The 23,463-nt window shown below is 48.5% G+C and overlaps 1 protein-coding gene across 1 annotated transcript; it reads left to right on the forward strand.

The window, feature by feature from the left end:
- Window positions 1-1,595: 1,595 nt before the first annotated feature.
- LOC121159058 (leukocyte elastase inhibitor-like) lies at window positions 1,596-11,557 on the forward strand. The gene is made up of 6 exons (XM_040984096.1): window positions 1,596-1,770; window positions 4,128-4,265; window positions 8,157-8,274; window positions 9,893-10,035; window positions 10,123-10,290; window positions 11,035-11,557. Exons 1-6 carry the CDS (start codon window positions 1,603-1,605, stop codon window positions 11,446-11,448), a joined length of 1,149 nt encoding a protein of 382 aa, XP_040840030.1. The 5' UTR covers window positions 1,596-1,602; the 3' UTR covers window positions 11,449-11,557.
- Window positions 11,558-23,463: the final 11,906 nt, after the last annotated feature.

Consider the following 23,463-nt stretch of genomic DNA (forward strand, 5'->3'; position numbering starts at 1 on the left):
CGGCTCTACAACTACAAACCACAGTGAGGATGTTTGAAATTTTTTCCCCCTGTGTAAGGTGCCCCAAATTTCTTTTGTTTCTTCTTGCTCCAAAACTCCTTGAGTTTGGGGTCTAGATAGTGCAGAGTGCCCGGAGTGCCCTCTAGGACACAGAGTGTGTGCTTAGCTGTTCATTCTTAGGAAGAAATAGCTCCTCACTGGAGATTTGTGGGAGATCTGGGACTGAGTGGTTGAATCTCCTGGCCCATGTCCCCAGCCTCCCCTCCCCACCATTTCCCGACAGCAGCAGCGGGCGGGGTTGTGCTAGATATCAGAGATTTAATCATCACAATCTGGGCACCCACACTCCACGGGAGTGAGCTGGTGGAGGGCCAGCCTGTGACACTTCCTTTCCACATGTTATAGGGCGTGGCAGCGGGTTCTGCTCACTTCCTCTGCTCTCCCAGTGCTGAATCCAGGCACAGAACCGCATGTAAGCAGAGAGGCCCTGGCCGGAACAGCCTGGCAGCCCCAACAGCCTGAACACCAGCTGGGCTCCTGGGGTGCCCCAGGAGACACAGGGTGAGAGGGTGCAGCTCCCAGCCTGCCCAGGCCCAGAAGGAGCCCAGCCCACAGGTGAGAGGAACCTTTCTTCTTTGCAACTCCCTCCTCCTTCCTGGCACAGAAGCTCAGCTCCTGGTCCTTTATAGCTCCAGAAGTAGGAGGGTGTGGCCGCGGCAACTAGCCTGAGCCTGCTGACCCACATGGACTGTCGGGGTCTGCCTCCTGGCCTGAGCCAGCTGAGGGTACCCCACCTCAAACCCACCCCAGGCCGAGTACCTTGCACCTGCTGCCGCAACCAAAGGGGTCCCTCGTCCCCATTTCCTTTCCTAGCTGGGCCCAGAGATACGCCTGCTCTGAACAGGAAGGCTGTGTGGCCTGAATCTCAAACATGACGGTGATGAGCTTGTTGATTCTCATGGGTCTTTGCCGGAACTTGTTTTCATGATCAATAAGGAGCGACAAATTTTTTAAAAATTGGAAATGCCATGAAGAAATGAAGGCTATGGGGTGTTGTAGGAGTGACTCTGTGGTTTGAGCCAGAAGAACAGAAATGTGTGTTTTCCCAGCAGAGGGGTGCTGGTTTGGCCATATAAAAGACCCCTCATAAACAGAAACCATTATGTCTGGCCTAATGCAGATGGGACTGAAATCCTATAACTCTACAGCAGGACAGACAGGTTGAAGGTGATCAGTCTGTGTGGCCTTCACACAAGGATGCCACAAATATGCAATTGGCCCTGGTAGGGGTGGGTTAGGGAAGGGTCCCCTCCCAGAAGGGACATAACTCTGCCCAGGGAGTGTGGTGTGGGGTGGGGCACTCTCTCAGACTGAGCTGTGCACTAGGTCAGCTCTCAAGGAGTCCCCAGGTTCTAGCCCTGTGCTCCTGCAGAGTGCGGCTGCACTCCTGAGAAGGGTATAAGGGAGAGAGAGGGAGAAGCTGCAGGTGCCAGGATGGTTTGCATGTGTGAAGGAAGCCAGTGATGATGGGCAGGAGGTCTTGAGCTGTGCCACCTTGGGCAGTGGTTATCTCAAGCCCTCTGTTCTGTCACAGACGTCACCATGGAGCCGCTGAGTGCAGCCAACACCCGTTTTGCCTTGGACCTGTTCCTGGCCTTGGACAAAGACAACCCTACGGGAAACATCTTCGTGTCTCCCTACAGCATCTCCTCGGCCATGGCTATGATCCTCCTGGGGGCCCGAGGAGACACGGAGGCCCAGCTGTCCAAGGTCAGCAGACGCCTTGTCTTCCCTCGCCCTCCTTGGTTTCAGCAGAGACAGGCCCATGGCGCTGTCCCTGACCCTGTGTAGTTGACCCTGTCTGCCAGAGCTTTTGGGTGAGTGAGGTCAGCCTTGTAGCAAAGCCCAGTTTGCATGCCTTGTTGAGCACCTGCTGTGTGTTTTGAAGGCATGCAAGTGAACAAAGCTGCCCAAATCCCCACACTGGAGACTGCTGCCATTCCCGTGGGTGGCAGATTTTGGGCAGCTGTTCTGTAAGCCATGTCCCCTCCTGAGCCTGGCAGAGGCAGGGTCCTGCAGACTTAGAGAGAGTTGGAATCTGGCAGGTTGGGACCAGGCTGTTGGTATTGTGGCAGCAAGTGGAGAAGCCAGGATGGCAGGCATTCCCCTCCCGCCTTCATGTGCATGGAGGGGACACTTTGCTTCTTGAGGGTCCTTCAGATGGGAGGGCAGTTCTCCCTTCCTCTTGAAGCCCAGACGATGGGAGTGGCAGAAGAGGGAGGCTTTTTGAATACCCTGTTGCCCTGTCCCTGATGGTATGCAGGTGCAGCCTGATGAAGGTCAGGCTTTGGCCAAATCCCCTAGTGTTAGAATAGAACTCACAGCAAAACAGCATGGCTACTGAGACCAGAATGATGACCCAACAGGGTTTTATAGGTTCTGCCCCAGGGCTATGTTTACTGGTGAGCTAAGGATTGGGTGAGGAAAATGTGCTGGACGAAGGCGTGCCGAGCTTAGGTAGTGGTGATGTTGGAGCTTGAGGTAATGGTGTGTGTTGTCTTCTGATTGGTCAGCTGCATTTGAACGAGTGAAGGGGTGCTATTTTGTAGAAACTTTTGGTGCCACCTAAGGACTTTCCACCTTCCCCGGACTCTCCAGGCTAACATGCCCACCTCTTTGATGGAATAGGGCACTCCTGGTCCTTTCTGGCTGCTTCTGCTGAATAGGGGTGACGACTCAGGGATGCTGGATCCTGCAGGACCTGAATGGAGAAAGTCTGTGGGGCGTCTCTGCAAACAGACCCTATAGGGGTGTGGGAAACTTCTGAGTGGAGAGCATCTGCTTTGTTGTGACTCAGGATGCCTCTCGAATCCGATCTGTTGTTCCCGTTCTATTTGCTGCATGATCCTTCAGGTGTGGTTGCCTTGCGCCATATTCTGGACTCTGCCCCTGTCGCTATGGCTGGGAGGTGGGAGCAAGTTCCAGCAGATGGTGGACACTGGGCATGTGCTCGTCAAACCCCTTCTGGATCTTCCTGTCCAGTAACTGATCCCCAATGTTGACACCTGCTAGGAGATTTGTAACAGTTGGCGGAAACCACCTGAGTGGAGAAGGGAAGATCTTGGAGGAGTTTGCTAGTGAGTGAGGGATTGGTGATGGGCATTCCTTTGATGCTGGGGAATCCCTTCTTGTGCCAGATGACAGAATGGGGAGGCGATTGGCCTCCAGAACAGACTCAGGAATAACTACCACATAGATTTGCTTTTTTTTCTTTAATTGAAAAGGAGATTTACATAGTGAAAGCAAGAGAGAGAAAGAAAGATCTTCTATCGCTGGATTATTCCCCAGATGCTGCAAAGGCCAGAGCTGAGCTGATTGAAAGCAGAAGCAATGCACTTCTGGGTCTCCCATTTGGGTGTATGGTCCCAGGACTTGTTGAGCTGTTTTCCCAGGCCACAGGCCTAGAACTGGATGGGAGGAGGAATAGCTGGGACAGAGAACTGGTGTCCACATGGGATCTTGCAAGTGGAGGATTAGCCAGTTGAGACTTTATGCTAGCCCCACTATAAAATGTTCTTAAAAATCCACTTGATATATAATCAGTATATGTGTGGGAGGCGAGGATGGGGGAGACAGGCCGGAATTAAGCTTTGGCCAGAATGCCAAGTTAAAGAGATCATTTTTCAATAAATGAGTTTATGAGTGCTAATGTGGTAGGAGGAGAAAGAGGTGACCGTGTGTGATGGAGAAGGATGGGGGTTCTCCTCTCCACTGCTGATCCTGAGAGATTCCAGACAGCTCATCTGTGGCTCACAACATGAATATGAAATATCACTTATGAATTTCTTTGGTGGGATGGGGAGAGAAAAGCAGATCATGGGTTACCACCTACATCCTGGGACAGGGAGTGATGTCCCGAGGTTGCTGTGGTGGTTCCTGTGTCCCTGGGGCTGTGTTGTGAGGTTTCCTGATGCTAGTTGCTTCTTGGACCTAGGAGTCCAGTACCAAGCTGGGCCCTTCCCATTGGTGGTGAGAAGGCTTTGAGTTGGATGGCAGCAAAATGCTCAGGACTCGCTCTGTAACTCTGGCGTGGGTGGCTGTTGGCAATGTGTGTCTTTGGTTCTTAGGCTCTTCATTTAGATGCCGTGGAGGATGTTCATTCGCGATTCCAGAGCCTGCATGCTGAGATGAGCAAGCGCAGGGAGGCCTGTGTGCTGAAACTCGCTAACAGGCTCTATGGAGAGAAAACCTACGCCTTTCTCCCTGTGAGTATGCCGGGCTAGGGATCCCCAGACCCCACTGGGCTTGCTTCCCTCACACAGCCAAGGACAGTAGCACATTCACAGGTTTGTAAGCATTCAGAAAACATAAATCAAAACAAAACACATAAAACAGCAATCTGGAAAGGACCCTATGAAAGAATGCCCCTGCCTTCTTGTGATACTGATGCCATGGTCTCATTTCACAGTGTATAGAGTGAAATCTATACTTCTGAATGCTCTGTTAATGTAGAAGTGACTTCAAACTACATGAAAAGGTTTGCAAGTATATATATTTATGTATAGATAAATCCAGGATCAGAAAAAATGAGTAGGTTTTTTCTTTGTTCTTTTTTGTTTCTTTTTGCCTTTTTATTGTTTTTATCTTTGATTTTTAAATTTTTTCTTCTTTGTATGTGTGAGTAGCTTTTGTATAGTGTACGTATGAGGGCTAGGTTTACCATGATTGAATGTACACTTAAAAATGATTAAGACAATAAATGAGTACGTTTCTTACGAATAAAACGTTTAAAAAGCATTAAGTGAAGTTTTATGGTATAATGAAATGCGGTCTTTAGAAAGATTTCCATGAATTTTTAGTAAGCTTTTTTTTCTTTCCTTTTTTTTTTTTGCTTTCATTTTTTTCTTTGCATTTCTTTTTTTCTTTACATTTTATTATTATGATTATCATTTTATGATACAGTTCCATAGGCTCCTGGCATTTCCCTTATCTCCGCCCCAGTTATCTCCCCCAGCCTAGTTCCTCTATATCATTACTAAAGCATAGTTCCTCATACACAGTCATATGTCCATCACTGCGGGCATGGACAATGGCAGAGAGTCCAGCAACCTATTGTCAGGATATTTTAAACAGTTTCATTGGGAGTCCATCTTTGTCTGAAAGTAGAAATGCATATTACATTGTATCCTCACATCTGGATGTTAGTCTCCATTTCACAGCTACTGTACAGCCCCTCAAATGAAAAGTCATAATACAAAATCAACAATAGAAAGAAAAATAGAAATTTACAATGCCATGAAGTTAAATGACATGTTACTAGATATGACAGTCTCCATTACACAGCTACTATACATCCCCTTAAAGGAAAGGCCACAAAACAAAATCAACATCAGGGAGAAAAAGAAATTAACAACACCATGAAGTTAAATAACATTCCACTAAATGACTAATGTGTAGTTGAAGAAATGAAAATGAAGAACCTTCTTGAAGAAAATGATGCCTTGTATGATCTATGAATCATTGAATGATTTAATCAGAAGAAAGTGTTTTGAAGAGATGAAACTAACTGAAAACATCAAAACCCATGCAATATAGTTTCTGCTGTTTTTTGTTGGTGAAGTGTGTCTCTTCTAGACAATATATAGTTCTGTTTTTTAATCCAGTCTACTAATCTATGATGTTTGATTGAGCTGAAGCCATTTACATTCCGAGTTTAGTATGTATGTATGGTACTTTGGTTCTGTCATTTTAGGAATGGGTTGTTCATTGGTTTAGTCTTCTGTTATCATTTTACTGGGATGTTCTTCCCGTTTGCCTTTGGTTTTGTTGGGTGCTATTCCTCTTCTCTGTCAAGAGAACATCTTGAAGTATCATTTGTAGGGCAGATTTGGAAGAGGCAATTTTTTTTTAACTTTTCTTTACTGTTATTTCATTTTCAAAGACGAAAGAAAGCTTTGCTGGATATGTTATCCTAGGCTGACAATTTTTGCTTTTAGAATCTGGAATATGTCACTCCATTCTCTTCTTACCTGTAGAGTTTCCTGTGAGAGATCTCCTGTGAGCTTAATTGGCATTCCTTTATATGTCAACTGGCTTTTTTCACGTGCACATTTAAGGATCTTTTCTTTATGTTCAATTGAAGAGAGCTTGATGATGATGTGTCTTGGTGAAGATCGCTTTTGATCAAGCCTGTTGGGAGTTCTGTGTCCCTCCTGGATCTTGTTTCCCAATTCTTTCTCCAGATTAGGGAAATTTTCTCTTATTATTTGATTGAATGCACCTTTAATCCCAGTTTCTCTTTCTGCACCTTCTGGGACTCCCATAACCCTTATATTTGGCCTTTTAATAGTCTTTCAATTCTTGAATACTTTTTTTGGCCTGATCCAGCTCTGCTTCCAGCTTTTTGTTTGCTTCCCCCTGATGACAGGAAATATCTTCCAATTCTGAGATTCTTTCTTCTGCTTGCTTCATTCTATTTTGGAGACTCTCCACTGTACTTTTAATTTGCTCTACTGTATTCTTAATTTCTGATATATTAGCCTTGGTTTGCTTTATTGCTTCTTTAAAATCTTTGAACTCTTGAATATGCTTCTCATTGTTGATCAGAAGCGTTAAGATGAGTTTTATGAATTCTGTGTGCCCCACTTTTTCAAGGCCTTCCTCAGTTAACTGTTGCTCTTTTGCAAGGGAGTTTCCTTTGCAAGGGAGTTTCTTTTGCAAGGAGTTTCCTTTGCAAGGGAGTTTCTCAGTTAAAGGTTGCTCCTTTGCAAGGGAGTTTTTGGTAATATTCATGTGCCTTTGTCTCCTGTTTTGTTCTTGGTCATGTACTTTTGGTTAGCAGAGTCTTCTTCTTGGGGCAGGTTTCTAAGCTGTGTCACCCACAGGTCTACAGTTTGATTTTACTTATTGCAGTTGACACACAACTCTTTGCTTGCAGCTACTTGTGTCACAACCTCCAGCGAGTTCCAGGTCTGGGTTCTTATGTTAGATTTCTACCATGGTCTCCATAGTCCTGACTGCTGGCTCACAATCTCCACCTCCTATGATACCGTGCTGAGGGTACACTGTTGTCTTTGCAACATTTCTCCCACTTCTGGTTGGAGCAGGTCCCAGGAGTAGGGAGACACCAGGTGTCCTATCTAGTTAGGTTGTTGGTGGCACTGATCTTGTCGGAACCTGTTGGACGTTAGGTCTGGGTGCCACATGGACGTATTTTAGCCCGTACGATGCCACAGTCGGTATTATTTTCCTGCGGGACCAGGGCAATCCACAGAACCCAGTGAGTTCTCGCGAGCTTAGCACATGCGCAGTTCACTGTTGTCTCCTGCAGTCCTAAAGCTATTGCCACAGTGTACAAAATGAAGCCCAGGCCTGCCATACCACCACTACAGTTCTTGATCTGCTTGCTGTCAGATCCGAGGGCTACCCAGACCTGCCCCAGGTGGAATCCTCAGAATGCCACATCGATGCAGTTCACCGAGTCAGAAATGAGCTCACTCCCTCTCAGAGCATGCTCATTCCTTTCCCTTGCCCTTTCCTCCTTAGGCAAAATGGCTAACAATTCAGCTCTAGGGGGCTGACTGGGCTATGAAATCCTCGCTATTCTCGCACTGCCCACCTGGGACCTGCTGCTCTGTCTCTGCTCCTGGTCAAATCAAACGGACCAGCAGGACAGACAGTTCCCCGTCTGGGTTCACCTCCCAACCTCCCAGTCAAAGTCCCTTCCCACCTGGTTGCTGGTGGAGTTCTGGCTGCTGGTGGAGTTCAGAACGCCATTAGCTGAATGCCACTAGAGTATCAGATACTGCAACACCAGACCATTATGTCCACTGCTTTCCTGTGTCTGTCAGTCTCCAGGCACCCCTCTGCTGTTGTTCTGTCCACTCCCGTTTCCTGGAATGTGTCCACGCTGCTTCATCCTGATTGAATGGTTTTCTGTCCGTTTAAACGTGTCCTTACCCTATTCTGCCCTCTTGATTCCTTAGGAAGCTGTTTGATGTACAAAGGTTTCTCAACAAGTTTATGGAAACATGGAATAAAATCATGTTTCGCTGAAAGTGAAGGTTTATCTTATTACACCCTTCCCATGAAGTTTTGAGAGCTCCTAATAATAATTAGAAGTTATTCATGTTATTTTCCTTTAATAAAAAAAATAGGAATTCTTGGCTTCAACTCAGGAACTGTATGGCGCTGACTTGGCCAGGGTGGATTTTCAGCAGGCCTCGGAGGACGCCAGGAAGGAGATAAACGAGTGGGTCAAAGGTCTGACAGAAGGTGAGAAACTGGGCAGGTGTTTCTCTCTGTCCACCTTCCCCACATGTGTCTCCATCCTTGCTCATTCCCAGGCCCCTGCATCCTGGCCCATACACATGGATGTTGAGCAGGAGCCCCAGTGTGCGTGCAAATATGACATCTGCAGTGGCTGTTGTTGTTGCCCAGCTCTCCCAAGTTAGAAGTGCATTCAAGGGCAGACTCAGGATGGAGCTGGGCAGCCAAAAGAATCACCCTTCACTCCATTAAGCTTCTCCAAACTGAAAGTTGATGTTGATGATAAAATCAATGGAATTAAATGTGGAGGAACATCCAATGAACTAAAAATAAAACAGCATTAAAACACATGGGAGTGTAGGTGTAGGCCTGAGTGTGTGGGGAATCTGAGCTCTGTGTGTGTGAACTGGCTTGTCTGTGAGTAGTGTACGAGAGTGGTGGTGGGGTTGTCCATCTAGAAGGTGTCCTCTCTCTGCTGTTCCTCTGGGTCAGCAAATCTACAGGGTCTTCAGCACACACATGGTTATATCCATCAGGGACACTTTTCACTCTATGCGATGTTTGTCATTTATTTACATACTTGATTGATTGATTGATTTGAAAGGCAGTGTTCCACAAAGAGATTTTTTCATCTGCTAGTTCACTTCCCGAATGACTACAGTGTCCAGGTACAAACTAAGAGCCTGGAACTCCATCCTGATCACCCATGTAGAAGGCAGGGGTTCGGGCGATTGGGCGATCACTTGCTGCTTTCCCATGTGTGTTAGCAGGGAGCTGGATTGGAAGTGGAGTGACCAGGACTTGAACTGGAACTCATAGGAGATGCTGGTGATGCAGGAGGAAGCTTTACCCACTGAGCCACAACAATGACCTCTTTTGTTTTTTGTTTGTTTTTTGTTTTTTGTCTTTTCCTGTGACAGTGCACTAGTCCTTGAAAGATTGAAAGAAGTGACAAGAAACTAAAATGTCATTAATGCATGAACACGTAGCAAGTAAAGCTCATAGATGATCAGACAACCCAGAAGAGAATTTCAGTGCCTTTAGCCTTTGGGTTCGGCTTGCACTTGTTAGAGTCTTGGCTCCTTTGCTTCAGCTTCTGGGTCCTCCTGACCTAACTCACTGTGTGGTTTGTATTTTAAGCAGAAACACCCAATAGGCCTTTCCTAACCTAACACCATGCTAAATGAAAATTCAGTAAAAGATACACATTTGGATTGCAAGTCAGTGCCAGAACATTGCCAGTCCAGATTTGAAATTCAAACATATAGTTTTAAAAAGAATTATCTTATTTATTTGAAAGGCAGAGTGACAGAGAAGGAGAGAGAAGGGTGTAGGGAGAGAGATTTTCCTTCTCCTGGTTCATTCCCCAGATGGCTGCAACAGCTGAGGCTGCAACAGGACAAAGCAGGAGCCTGGAACTTCCCCTGGGTCTCCCCTGTGGGTGGCAGGGACACGGGTACTTGGACCATCTTTCACTGCCTTCTTATGGAGCATGCAGGACTCAAAGTGGTGCTCATGTGAGAATACCAGTGTTAAGGGGTTGGCTCACACAAGTGGTTGCACCACAATGCAATGAAGACCATATCGACATATTTTTTTTGCTTGCTTTTGTCTTCATTTTTAGGTAAAATTCCACAGGTGTTGGCCCCAGGTGTGGTTGATAGCCTGACGAAGCTTGTCCTGGTGAATGCCATCTATTTCAAGGGGAAGTGGCATGAGGAGTTCAGGAAAGAGAGTACCACCGATGCCCCATTCAGACTCAACAAGGTGAGGGGATGGAACTGACCACGGGATACTCTGTACTCCTAAAAACAAAACTCAGACACTAATCAGTGATTTTTTTCAATGGTTCAGAGAGAGACCAAGACAGTGAAAATGATGTACCAGAAGAAGTGGTTTCGCTTCGGCTACGTGCAGGAGCTCAGGTGCCGTGTGCTGGAGCTGCCTTACCAGGGCAAGGAGCTCAGCATGCTGCTGCTGCTGCCCGACGACATCAAGGATGAGTCCACGGGGCTCAAGGAGGTACTGGCCCGCAGTTTCTGGGTTCATGCTCTGTGTGTGGGTGTGTGTTTCCTGTTCATCTTTTCTCTGAGTGCAAGGTGGAAGTCTCGAGCCTCATTGAAAAAATTATGAGTATTAGTAGGACAAGTGGAATGACAGTTCCCTTCGAGCGCAATAGCAATAACAATAATAATGACAAGAGCTGACAGTTATAGCGCATCTTGTGCCAAGCACTGTGTGCACATCGGCTCATTGAAGGCTCAGAACACTGTTGTGGGACAGGTGCAGTTACAATGCCAATTAGGTGAGGAACTTTCTCTAGTATATCATCTGCCAGGAGAACTGTTACCTAGTAGCTGAAGTTCATAGAACTCAACTCGGCTCCAGGGATATTTATAGTTTTCAGAGCTTCAGTGGGTGGGTGGGTAAGTAAGTGAAAGGGTAGCTGGGAGTGTGGTTGAGTGGCTGAAGGGTGGAAGGATGATGGATCTGGCGATTTCCAAAGGGTCTATACTTGGCCCTGTGTTGACATGAAACTCAGATGTGTTGCACTTCAGGACTTGACAGAAAACAGATGAAATCACCCAAACATAGTATCTATTTGACTACAATACAGAAAGAATCCTAAAAGCTTGATAGGATGGCTCCATCCGTTTAAATAATCCTTTCTAATTTCTCTTTTGTATCAATAATTTCAACTCTCTCTTCTTCTTTTCTTTTCTTTTTTGTTCTTTTTTTTTTTTGCCTGATTGTTTCTATTTACAGATTGAGAAACAACTGACCTTGGAGAAGCTGAATGAGTGGACCAAACCTGAGAAGATGTGCACCATTGATGTCCATGTCAGGTTGCCTAGGTTCAAACTGGAAGACAGCTACGTCCTCAACTCCCATCTGGCCTGCCTGGGTGTGCAGGATCTCTTTAGTAGAGGCAAGGCTGATCTGTCTGGCATGTCAGCAGCCGGAGATCTTTTTGTCTCAACAATTGTCCACAAGTCCTTTGTGGAAGTGAATGAAGAGGGCACAGAGGCAGCAGCAGCCGCCACAGCTTTAATGTGTGTGCCTCTGTGCTTGAGCTTGCAGCCAGAGGAGCATTTCACTGCTGACCATCCATTCCTTTTCTTCATTCGGCACAATCCCAGTTCAAACATCCTGTTCCTTGGCAGAGTTTGTTCTCCTTAAGAGAAACAGACAGTGGAAGTGGATGGTCACCCTTAAAGCTTTCCTCCAGTTGCATGCTTAATGGTGATAATTGTCATATATCTTTGCCAATAAAATATACTGAAACACGTCTTTAATTTCATCTATAAGTTTGTCCCTGTTGACTTTTTCTTCCCCTGAATATATATCTAATTTCTATATATATGTAAAAAGATTTTGCATGTGTATATTACACATACATACATCCATCAAAGATTTTGGAAACCAAAGTTAAAGAAAATGAGGGAAGGAAGGAGACAGAGAGAGAGAAAGCTCTTCCATCCACTGGTTTACTGTCAGGTCGGCACAAGGAGACTGGGCCAGGCTGCAGCTAGGAGCCAGGAACTTATCTGAGTCTTTCATATGGCTTAAGGGGCCCAAATACTTGTCATCTTCTGTTGCCCAGAGAGCTTAGAAAAGGAGGACTCAAACTGGCACCCAAATGGGATGCCGGATTTATACTCTGTAGCTTTACCCATTATTCCACAATGGTAGCTCCATTTTTGTATTTTATTTTTCATTTTTATAATTATTTATAGTGTTAAATTATAAAGATCCCATGATTTCTTTTAAATGTGTAGCTTAAAAAACAAAACACAAAAATGTGTAGATTGTAACAGTGTGGTAACCGATGGAATCGTCAGGCAAAAGCATACAGTTCTGACTTATTTTAGAATTGAGGACTCTGTAACTATTGACGGAAGGATTAAACACAATGGTTTAGTTGAATTATAGAGAAGTGCCCAAAGAAGGGTCCGGAGATGAAGGAAAACGTGCTTGTCTGTGTAGGATTAGAGTCCTGCCACGTCCCTCCGGTTTAAATGTGTCCTTAAGAGCTCATCACCTCACTCCCTGTGTATATGTGCAAGGCATCTCATGCAAAATTTCAAGGAGTCCAGAGCTGCGTATTTCTTGTTCTTCTTCTTCCTCTTCTTCTTCATCATCGTTATAATGAAAGTTAAGATACTACAGAGGGGGAAAACTCAGTAGCAACAACCGCTAAGCAAAATTGCAGTGTCTCTCTGGTGTCACTGCAGTCTTGAGGCAGGCTGTTGTTAAGGTGACATGATGGGATGGCCTTGAGCAAGGCTGTGCTGGGAGCTGGGATGACAGCCCTTTGATTCGTGGAAGCCTTGCTCAGATGGGCTCCTCCGGGTGGCACTTGGAATCACTAGTTCCTAACACTCCCTCGGATCCTGCGCATCAGCCTGATCTCAGGCTTGCGTCTCCCTGATCTCAGAGGAGCTGAGGGTAAGATCAGGGTTCCTGTCGTACCAGCTGTGCACTCAAGATCAGACTACACATCCTGTGATTGTCCCTGTCATCAGGGTCTGAGTCTGCTGGTCTAGTAGAGGTTTCCACCAGAGACCTGGTGTGGGATGATCTCAGACTAGACTCCTGTGTATACTGACCAGTGCAGGGTCAGGTTCAGAATACGAGTAGTTTCCCTCAAGGCCTGGCCAGCAAGAGGCCGTGCCGGGATCCAGCCCCAGCTGCTCTGACAAGGAGCGACAGTTGAGATCCAGTATAGGATGCTGTTCTGCTCCACTTCTGTTAATATTCCAACTTCCATGAATAGATTGCAAATACTCAATTTGTTGTACTCTTTCACTCGCAATGGAGATCCAGAACAATCTTTGGGCTCTGGGCCTTGGATCGACTCCACTCTGGACACTGCAGCCATTTGTGGAGTGAACCAGCAGATGCAAGATCTCTCTCTCTCTCTCTCTCCTTTGTCTCTCCTTCTCCCAGAATATCTTCTATTCTTTTAAGTTTTTTCTTTTCTTTTTAATACAGTTAATGAACTGTGAGTGATGCAAGCCCATGTGAACCTCTGATGATGTGTTGAGGTTCAGGGACTGAGGAAGGTGGGGAGCACAAATGTCTCAGGGTTTTTCATTGTTGTTGTTGTTGTTGTTGTTGTTGTTCTGCTTCCTTTGTCCCCAGGGGAAGAGAGAGAGGGGACCACTCCTTGCTCTCAAGCTACATTATCCCCTGGGGTTGGGGGGCAGTCATTTAATGATGATTATAGAATCCAGTGTAAGGAAGTGTGTGCAGAGCGTGTCCTAGAGTGATTTTGATCCTTTTGAGAAGTTTTTGCTTTTGTTGCTCCAGGGTTGTGAGTCTTTCCTAGTTGGTTGACCAAGCCCACCTTAGTGCATCCACAGACCCTAGGACATGCTGCAAAGCTTGGCCAGAAGAATAATCCAACCTCTGTTGCTTTTTACCCTCTGACAAGGCAGCTGGTGTCCCCTGCTGGCCTAGATGAGCTGGCCATCATGTTCCTCTGTGTATCTGGACATGCTGTCCACCACACAGGCATCAGGAGCTGAGAGGGCCCATCTGGTTACCTGCACTCCAAGGTCAGACTGCACATCCCACGATTTTCCCTGTCATCAGGATCTGAGTCCAGTGATCCAGTCACTGTTCCCCTGAGAGTCCTGGTGTCGAGTGATCTCAGATTTGACTCTTGTGTGTGCCGGCCAGTGCAGGGTGAGATTTCAATCAGTTACCTGCACTAGCTAACACACCATCTGTTCCATCAGGCTTGGTCCAGTTTTGGCTCAGCCCCATATTTCATGTGAACCAATAGGTGCTGTGCCCCAGCCGAGCCCAGCCAGCCTGCCACACCTGGTCCTTACACATATCAATAATTGCCACAGCCTTCCGGAAGATCCCAGCAAACACTCACCACGCTGGTTTTGGATGTGCCAGCCTCTGCTCTGGTCTAGCCTGGCCATTCCAACCCCCGCTGGTTCTCATGCACACTTTGGGTGCTCATTAGTCTCAGCATTCTCTACCTCCAGATCAGCTGACACGTGCTTCTACCTTGCACAGCCTGCCCTACCTCTAGCCCTGGTTCGTGTGCTCATCAGTGACAGGTACAACCTAGCAGGGGAGTGCCTAGAGTTCCCTGTCAGGCATTTTTCCAGCCCTAGATCTTGTGCCTGCGAGGGGGTACTGCAGTCCAGCTGGACATGACTTGCAACCAGTCCTGGCATTTGCCGGCTGGTGCTGTAGCCCAGTCTGGCTGACTTGCACCCATTCTGGCTCTTGTGTGAGCCAACAGGTACAGCAGCTAGCCCACCCTGGCCCACACACAGACCAGCCCAAGCCGTCCCAGTTTTCATGCTCACCAGTGGAAGCAGCCACTCAGCAAGGAAGTCTGGGAAGTTTCCTGACCAGGCCTGCTCCCATTCCCAGGTCTTGCATGTGCCAGAAGGAGCCATGGCCTAGTCAAATGGCTGGCCCCAAGTCTCATCATTTGCTAGCAAGTGTCCCTTAGTCCCAGCTCTCGATGCTGAATGTAGCAACGTAGCTGAGCCTGGCTCACCTCTAGCATTCATGTGAACTGGTGGCTGTTACTGCCTAACCTGACCTGGTCTGTATCCTGCCCTGGTTCTCACTCATTCCGCTGTGCTATGGACTGACCCTGCCCAGCCTCCCCACAGACACAGCTCACAGCCAATGGCTGCTTTAGCCCAGTCTCGACTAAGCTGCTCTCAGTCCTGACCTTTACCCAATAGTAGGAGCTTTGGCCTAGCAGGGAAGTTCCCAAATTCATGCCCACTCACAGTAATGGATCTCGTGTGTGCCAATGGCTGATGCTCTGCAGACTGACATGGATAGACCCCAGTCCTGGAATGTGCTGGTGTATTCTAACTTGACTGGCTCTGCACACATTTTGGCTCTCAGCAGTGCATGCTACAGCCTGCCCTCTCATCCTAGACCCAACTTTCATGTGAACCAGTTGGTGGGTGCCAGAGCCTGGTTCAGCCTCTCCAACACACATCCTGGCTCTTATGATCCCCAGTGGGTACTAGAGCCTAGCCTATTTTGCCCCACTGCAAGCCCCAGCCACACACATGCTGGGTGCCACAGCCTTGCCCAGCCATGTCTGCCTACAGCCTCAAACTTGCATGCATCAGTGGGAGCTGTAGTCTAGCAGAGGAGTGCTCAGAGTTCCCCTACCAGGCCCATTCTACAAGCACAGGCAGGGGAGTGTTTGAACAAGCCTGGCCCACCTGCAGTCTCAGCCCTTGCTGGTGGATGCTGTAGCCTAACTCAGCTGGGTGGGGCCTACATCCTGTCTTGGTTCTCTCAGCCTGGTCTGTCTCCAGGCACCCCAGCTGACACTAATGCCAATGAATGCTGCAGACTTGCATGGCCTGGCCTGCCCCCAGATCTGGCTCCTGTGTTCCTGAGCAGGTGCTGTGAACTAGTTGAACTGTGCCCCAAGTTCATCCCCAAGCAGGACTGATCCCAGTCCTGGATATCACACATGCCAGTGAGCCAGCGGCTTTGCTTGGTCCAGTGTCCCCTCAGTCCTGGCCCTTGTCTGTGCTGGCACGTGCCATGGCCTGGCCCACCCTGGCATCCTCCCAGCACCAGCTCCTGAAAATGTCACTTGAGTCCAGTCTTGTGAGTTCTGTGGTTCAGCCTGCCTGAGCCCATCACTGCCCCAAGCTCTCTGTGCAAACAGGCAGGTGCTAAAACATCACAGAGCTGAGTTCACAAGCCCCCTATAGAATCTGCCCCCAGATTTGGTTTCTTTGCACTCTTGTGAGTGCTGTGGCCAGCCTGAAGAGGGTCATCCCCTGCTCTGACATTCATAGGTGGGTACTGCCAAGCCAGGCAAGTCCCGAGCCTCGGATGTTGTATGTACCAGCAGGATGTGGGCAATGCTCTTTAACCCAGCCCAGGTCTCCAGAGTGGCTGGGTGCCTTGGCCTCACCCAGACATGCCCTCTAGCTTTCTCCCTATAAACCTTTGTGCCTCGGCTCCCGTGCCTACCTGTGAGTGTAGTAGCCAAGTCTGGGGAAGACAACAGAAGTCATTCCTTCACTGTCAAATATGCGCTCAGCTGTTCCCACTCCAATATGTACCCAGACCCCCTTCCTCAAGCTATCTGCAGCATCCCTAACCCTGCCCACCCGGGTGCTGGGGTGGCATGTACCAACCTGGTGTTCCACACCTTCCCCACTTATCTTCACAAAACCAGAATGAATGGACCACCATGCTGACACACTGGTATAGTTAACTCAGACTAACCAGGCCCAGAATGCCTACCAGGTGCTGGCTGCTTTTCTCTCAGCAGTGTAACTCTTGGCCTAGGTACAAGGCAACCCTGGCAGTTGCTAAAGCCGGGATAATTGCCTTAAATGGAGTCACAAATCTTACAGAAAGAAAGTGAAGACTTGGCAGACAGCATCAGGCCCAACGGTCAGGGCAGGTTTTGGCAAAGAGACTGCACTGAGAAGAGACAAAATTTGGAGTTTCAGGGGAACAAGAGCAATAATCAAGTTTCCAAACAAAGGAAGCTGGCATTTGAGATGGCAACGGAAAGCTGGGCAATAAGGGAGGAAAAGGAGGAGATGGGGCAGAGAAATACCCTCGTGGCTGGTGTGTGTGTTTGCAAGAGAAGACTGGGCTACAGATGTTGGTCTCTGCTGTGAGCCAAATTGAACAGACAGCAGCACACAGCACCCTGACCCTGCACAAAGCACCCAGGCCCAGCAGACAGCACCCTGACTCTGCAGATCCTACCCTGGCCCAGCACATGACATGTGAGGCCAGCAGACAGTACCTTGGCATAGCAGACAGCCCCCTACCCTGCAGATAGCACCCTGGCCCAGTACAAAGCACCCTGGCACAGCAGACAGCATCCAGGCAAAATAAACAGCTCCCTGGCCACACCCCTGGTTTTCCTATCAGTGATTCAAGCCTGCCCTCTGGCGTTCATAGACGAGTAGCACTGCTGCAATGGTCCCACCCTGTTGTGCAGAGTTAACAGGAAAAACAGAACACATCAGAAACCATCCCAAGAGGCTTTTCTCTCTGTTTCCATGACTCAGACCTCTTTCTGGGACAACACAAATGGGAATCTCTCTCGGAAGTGTCTGGGTACCCAAGCACAGCCCAGAGTACACAGCTAACTCCCATGCCAAGATTGTCACACTCTGAATCCTCACAAGATATTTTCTGTAGAATGATTTTGAGCTACTTTCCTAGCTGAATGAACAAGTTACAAATAGCTTCTTGAAAACAAGCTGAATAATTACAAGGAAATGTCAAGTTTTTTGTATTTCTCACTCCTTTACTTTTAATTTTTTTTAATTATTCTATTTGACAGGCAGAGTTAAAGAGAGGAAGGAAAGAGGGGGGTGTTTCATCTGCTGGTCCACTTCCCAAATGAGCACAAGCACTGAGCTGGGCCGGCCTGAAGCCAGGAGCCTCTACAGGGTCGCCAATATCGGTGCAGGGACTCAAGCACTCAGGTGATTCTCTGCTGCTTTTCCAGGCACATTATCAGGAATCTGGAAGGAAAGTGGGGCAGCTAGGACATGAACTGGTACCCATATGGGATGGCAGTGCCACAGGTGGAGGCTTTGCATGCTATGACATTGTGCCAGCTCCAGCCCCAGTCATGTCTGTTTCCATAAAGTATTAGTAACACTTTTGGTATCAGAAATCTATTAGTATCAAATCATGCAAAGTTTCTCTTTCCATGGCTTCAGTTACCCGTGGTAAGTTCTGGAAAGATCCCATCTTCGGCTTGAAGTTGTGTGTGAAGGAGAGTTAACACGGAAAACCCTTATGCCTTCCCCCTTCATCTGACTTGGGTTTTGAACCTTCCCTGTGTCTGGTGTGTCCATCTGTACCCATTAGCTGCCTGGTAACCGTCTTGGGTAGCAGAGGGTCTGGGGCTATACTACAGGGTCAGTCCTGTCCGTGGATTCAGCATCCACCAGGACCTTTGAGTACATGTCCCTGGAAAAGAGGGGCTCAATACTGCAGATAAGAGGGAAGAACCCTGAAAGCAATGGTGCTTCTCCTTCCAACTGTGGCCTCCGGGCAGGAAAGGGGGTGCTATGGAGGCTTACCTGGAGAGGGATCCAGACCAGGTCATCTCCTGGAAGGTCTCCTGTCTTAGGCACTCCTACCTCTCGGGTGGTTTGTGGACCCTGAGCGTCTTCTCCTCATGGTTCCTGGAGGCGGGCAAGCAGAGTTAGTGTCTCATGAGGACATCCCTGCGATGTTCTAACATGGCAGAAAAAAAAAAAAGATGTGCATTTGTAAAATGCTACCGACATGTTCTCATACAGCACAAGGCTGAGTGAGGCCTCAAAGTGTGACCCCTCAAAATCCTGACATTCAGTCCTCATCACCAGCATGGTAGTTATAGGAACTAGGTCCTGGACCTGGCGCTGTGGTGGACCGTGTAAAGCCACCACTTGCAGTACATTTATGCCATCTCATACAGGCCTCATTTTGCACGGTTGACCCAGCTCCCTGCTAATGCTCTCACCTGGGAGAGCAGCAGAGGGGGCTTAATTCCTTGGGGTCTTGCCCCCACATGGGAGACACAGCAGAAGCTCCTGGCTCCTTGCTTCAGCCTGGCCTGGCTCTAGCCACTGTGGCCATTTCGGGAGTGAACCAGCATGTAGAAGATCTGTCTCTCTCTCGCTCGCTCCATGGCTCTCTATCACTTTTTCAAATAGGTAAATGCATTTTGTTTTTGAAATTACAAACCAAGAGGCAGGAAGTAGGGGCTTGGGGCTGGTGTTGCGCTGCAGCACATTCAGCCACTCCCACCTGCTATGGGAACATGGGTTTAAGTCCCTCTTCCACCTCTGCTTCTCAGGCAGCTCCTGCTAATACACCTGGGAAAGCAGCTGCCAGAGCTGTCAGGAATTAATCTATCTTCTCCAGGCATCACCCTGGCTCACATAATATTGTCAGCAGCACAAATGCACTGAGACAGACATGACTCAGTGTGGAGAAGCATGGTGTGGCCAAAGTCTCATGCATTCTGATTTGGGGCACATTCCTGAGCATCTGAAAGTGACTTTGGAACTGGGTAAGGAGTGGGGCTGGCAGAGTGCGGGGGTACATGTTAGAAAAGTCTGGGTTGTCATCAAGGGTGGTTCTGATGAGGGCTGCAAGCAGAGCTAGCTGTGGGAGGCGTGAAATCCTTCTTAGAGATGGTCTAAGTGGCAGTGGTCAGAGCACTGGGAGAGGGACTGGCACAGAGGCATAGCAGCTGAGACACTGTGTGCAGTGCCAGCATCCCATATGGACACTGGTTTGTGTCCCTGCTGCTCCACATCTCATCCAGGACTGTGTTGATGGCCTGGGAAAGCAGCAGGGGATGGCCCAAGTTGTTCAAATCCCTGCTACCCATGTGGGAGATTGCCAGTGAAACTTCTGGCTCTGGGCTTTGGCCTGGCACAGGCCTGGCTGTTGGAGCCATTTGGGGGTGTGAAGCAGCAGAAGGAAGATCTCTTTCTCTCTGTGTAACTGACTTTCAAATAAAAGAATCAATTTAAAAAAGAATAATGCTTTAAAGTTGGAACAGGTAAAGGCAATTTTGAAGTGATCTAAGGTGGGCATGAGGAGCTAAGTCTGGAGTCTGTGAGGGAAGACCACGCTTGTCACAACGTGAAAAGAGAACTTGGCCGGGTTATGTCCACGTCCTAGTGCTTGGTGGAGGGAAGAACCTGGGATGTGTGTTGGGTTATATCTGTACACGGCCACCCTACACTGTTGATAGTAAAAATGAGAGAAGAGAGGGAAGCAGGACAGGTGGATTTTATAGTCAAATGGCGCACAGAGCTTAGAGACCTAGAAACTTCTCAGCCTGGACATAAAAGTGAATGAAAAGATGTTTGGTAGAGAGCTCCCTGATGTGGTCACACTGAACCCCAGGTAAGGAGACTCTCCGGCTGGAAGGAGAATGTTTGTTGGTGCTAAGATGATGGAACAAAGAACTTGAAGCACTGCAGAGGACATCGGTCCTGCCACACTTATCACAGGCCCCGAGTGCCAAGGCCACTAGGAGAGGAGAACTTTGAGAGAGGAGCCCATGGCCCCGTGGGGACTTTGGGGCTCGATGCCCAGGACTGCCTGAGTACCTGCCTCCTGAATTTCAGGGCAGCACTTCTACCTTGGGCATGACTCACACAGGCGGTCCCTGCATGGCTTGAGCTGCCCTTCCAGGAAGCTTTGGTGGCGTGTGACTGATGCTAACTCAGCAGGTGCACAGGACACATGGACTATGAAGATAGAGCTACCCCTTCCTGGATGGCAGAGAGGATGCTTTGGACAGCCGTGGCTCATGGACAGTGGTTGGCTATGGTGGTGGGGCTACCCAGGGAGATCCCACCAGGGACTAGTGAGTCACGGGGGCAGGCAAAGCCATCCCTGAGACTCCAGCATGACAGAGTCAACAACACCCAATCTCAACTAGAGAGGTTCTGGACACTGGGCTGCAAGCCACGAGAGCTACAGCTTGTGCTGTACACCTGACAGTCATGGGTCAGGGTTCCTGCTGTGGCACCAGCCTGCTGAGCATGGGGACATGCTGCTGATGGCAAGGTGCACTGGTGACAGAAAGTTGGCTCCACTGGACTCTGACAACCATCTGGCCAGGACATGGTCACCTTGTTGCCTGAGACTGGCCATGCTCCAGTGGGCCAAATACAAGAAATGGTAGTGGATGGTGGTGAGGCACAAGTTTAATTCTAAGATGTCCTCTGCAGGGGCAAGGACTATGACAGCAGTGTGTCACCTGAAAGGGACACAGGCACTCCACTCATGTGGACCCTGGGGCTTCCATGAGCATCCTGGAGTGGAAGTAACTACAACATGATTTTGGTTATCGCCAGGACTTCACTCAGGTCATCGAGTATCCCCTCCCTGCTTGTGCAATGCCACGGTGGGGCAGTGCTGCTCTGATGGGATGGAGCCAGTGGCTGATGAAGTGGCTGACTTGCTCAGCATCTGAAGACACGCTCTGAGGATGGGCTTGCTAGTGCGTGGTGCATATCTGACTGTAGCAGTCGGTCGAGGTGTCAACCCCCTTACCTGGCCAAAGGAAACAGCCCTGAACTTGTGGGTGCAGAGGTGGTCGGGGCAGGGGCCTGACTAGGGAGTGCCCAGTTGGTTTTTCCTCCTTTTTCTCATTTTAGTGCCTTTATAGCCATCATGGAGGGAGGCTCCCCTGGACGGGACCCCCAGTGGTCAGGTAGGGCACCAGGGAGTCAGGGTCTCATTGAAAGCCAGAAGAGCATCTGATCCTAGCAGCTGGGCAGAGCATGGTGTCAGACTGTTCAGCTCTGGACCGGAAGTGGCATTCCTACATGGGTGGGATAAATACCAAGTAACAGAAGAGTCGGACAGTGTGTTTTAAATTGATAATTGATAAAGATCGCCCATCACTTCTCGGCCTTTTGGTTAAGATCAAGTGTAGTAAGAATCATTTTCCTCAGACGTTTATGATGTGTATGCACATGTGCATTGAGGAGATGGGTTTAAGGTACACTTGGCCCAGGTGGTTGCTCTCCAGGTAAGCACATGCATGTGCCTTGATGGAGGGAAAGAAATGAGAAACTCAGCACCCTTTGCCTCAGCTCCCGCAGCTTGGGGTTTGAGGGGAGCTTCTCTGGGGCCCCTTCCACACTTGGCTTTCAGAAGCTGACCTCATGGTAGAAGCTTCACCCTGAGCTCTGACCTCAGATGGGAGGCCAACAGATCTGATCCACCACTTCCCAGAAGCCACAGAGCAGTCTCTTTGGGGATGTTGGTTTCTTCAAGTCCCAGAAAACGCCCAATGCTGTGCAATCCTGGTTACCAACTCTGTCTGACTTCTCAACAAGGTCACAGCCGGGGTCTCATTCCAGGGAACTTGTTTATGACAGAGAAGTTCTCTCAGTTAACAAGCAACCCCCAATCACAGAGGGTAGGCCAGGCTAAGCAAAGGAAAGATCTGCCCTTTGTTCTTCCTTGATGACAGTTGCACTAGAAAGCAGAGGAGAGTGGATGGCAACGGAATTGCACAAGGAAGCAGGGCAGACAGTTCCTGGTTCCTGAACACAGGCTTGCCCTGCACACTCCACAGCACTGGGTAATTTGGGTAGGATTACAGATGGAGGCATTTAAAGGGCCAGGCAGCCCAGCACACTCACACTATCCTGATCTTAGTAATTTGGTGATATGATATTTAAATTTTTTTTACACTGTAATAAATTCTGTTAATAATGCATGTTGGCATAGCTTCCCAATTTAAGGGTAAAAATGCTTCTAACCTGACCTTGTGGCAGTGAGTTAAGCTGATTTTTGCAGTGCCCAGCATCCCATTTAGGCATACCAGTTCGAATCCTGGCTGCTTCTTTTCCAATCCAACTTGCTGTTAATGTTTTAGGAAAGCAGTGGAGGAAGGCTCAAGTGTTTGGCTCCTGTACCCAGTGGGAGACATAAACAAGTTCCTGGCTCCCGGCTTTGAACTGACACATTGCTACCTGTTCTGGTGATTTGTGGAGTGAACCAGTGCATGGAAGATCTCTCCCCTCTCTCCTTCTCTCTGGGTGAAACCTACTATCAAATAAATAAATAAATAAATAAGTCTTTTTTTTTAAGCAATGTTTTTGATCTTGACCACCCGCAAACCAAGCCAGATCTGACGCTCTTCTCCAGCTGGTCAAAGTGTAAGTGACATGGGAACCAAGGGGACTGGACAGCGGGGGAGGGGCCTTCAGGGACAGCTGCAAAGCCAGGCTTCAAGGCTGTTCTACCTTGAAAAAAAAAAAAACCCTCTGGTGGGGGCTGGGGGCACTCTCTTTCTGCCCTCTTTTAAGGGCTCCCAAATTTATTTTCTTTCTCCTCCCCACAAAAATTCTTTGAGTCTGCAGTGTGGAGATTCCAGAGGGGCTGGAGTGTCCTCTAGCATACAGTTGGTGTCCTTTAGCTGTTCATGTCTTCGTAAGAAATAGCTCATCGCTGGAGATTCGTGGGATCTCTAGAGCTGAGAGGTGTTGAAGCCCCTGGCCGTCTCCCCACCCCGGCTCCCTACCCGGCTCCCTACACGAGCAGAGGGCGGGGTTTTCCCCTAAACCAGGGCTTTACTCATCAGATTCTGTACACTCACAGTGCAGGGCCAGGGAGCTGGCAGGAGGCCCAGCCTGGACACGCCCCTTCCGCATGTTATAAGGCGCGGCC

The sequence above is a fragment of the Ochotona curzoniae genome, unplaced genomic scaffold (assembly GCF_017591425.1).
Source record: "Ochotona curzoniae isolate NIBS_2020 unplaced genomic scaffold, NIBS_Ocur_1.0 contig_4064, whole genome shotgun sequence".
Classification (NCBI taxonomy): Eukaryota; Metazoa; Chordata; class Mammalia; order Lagomorpha; family Ochotonidae; genus Ochotona; species Ochotona curzoniae.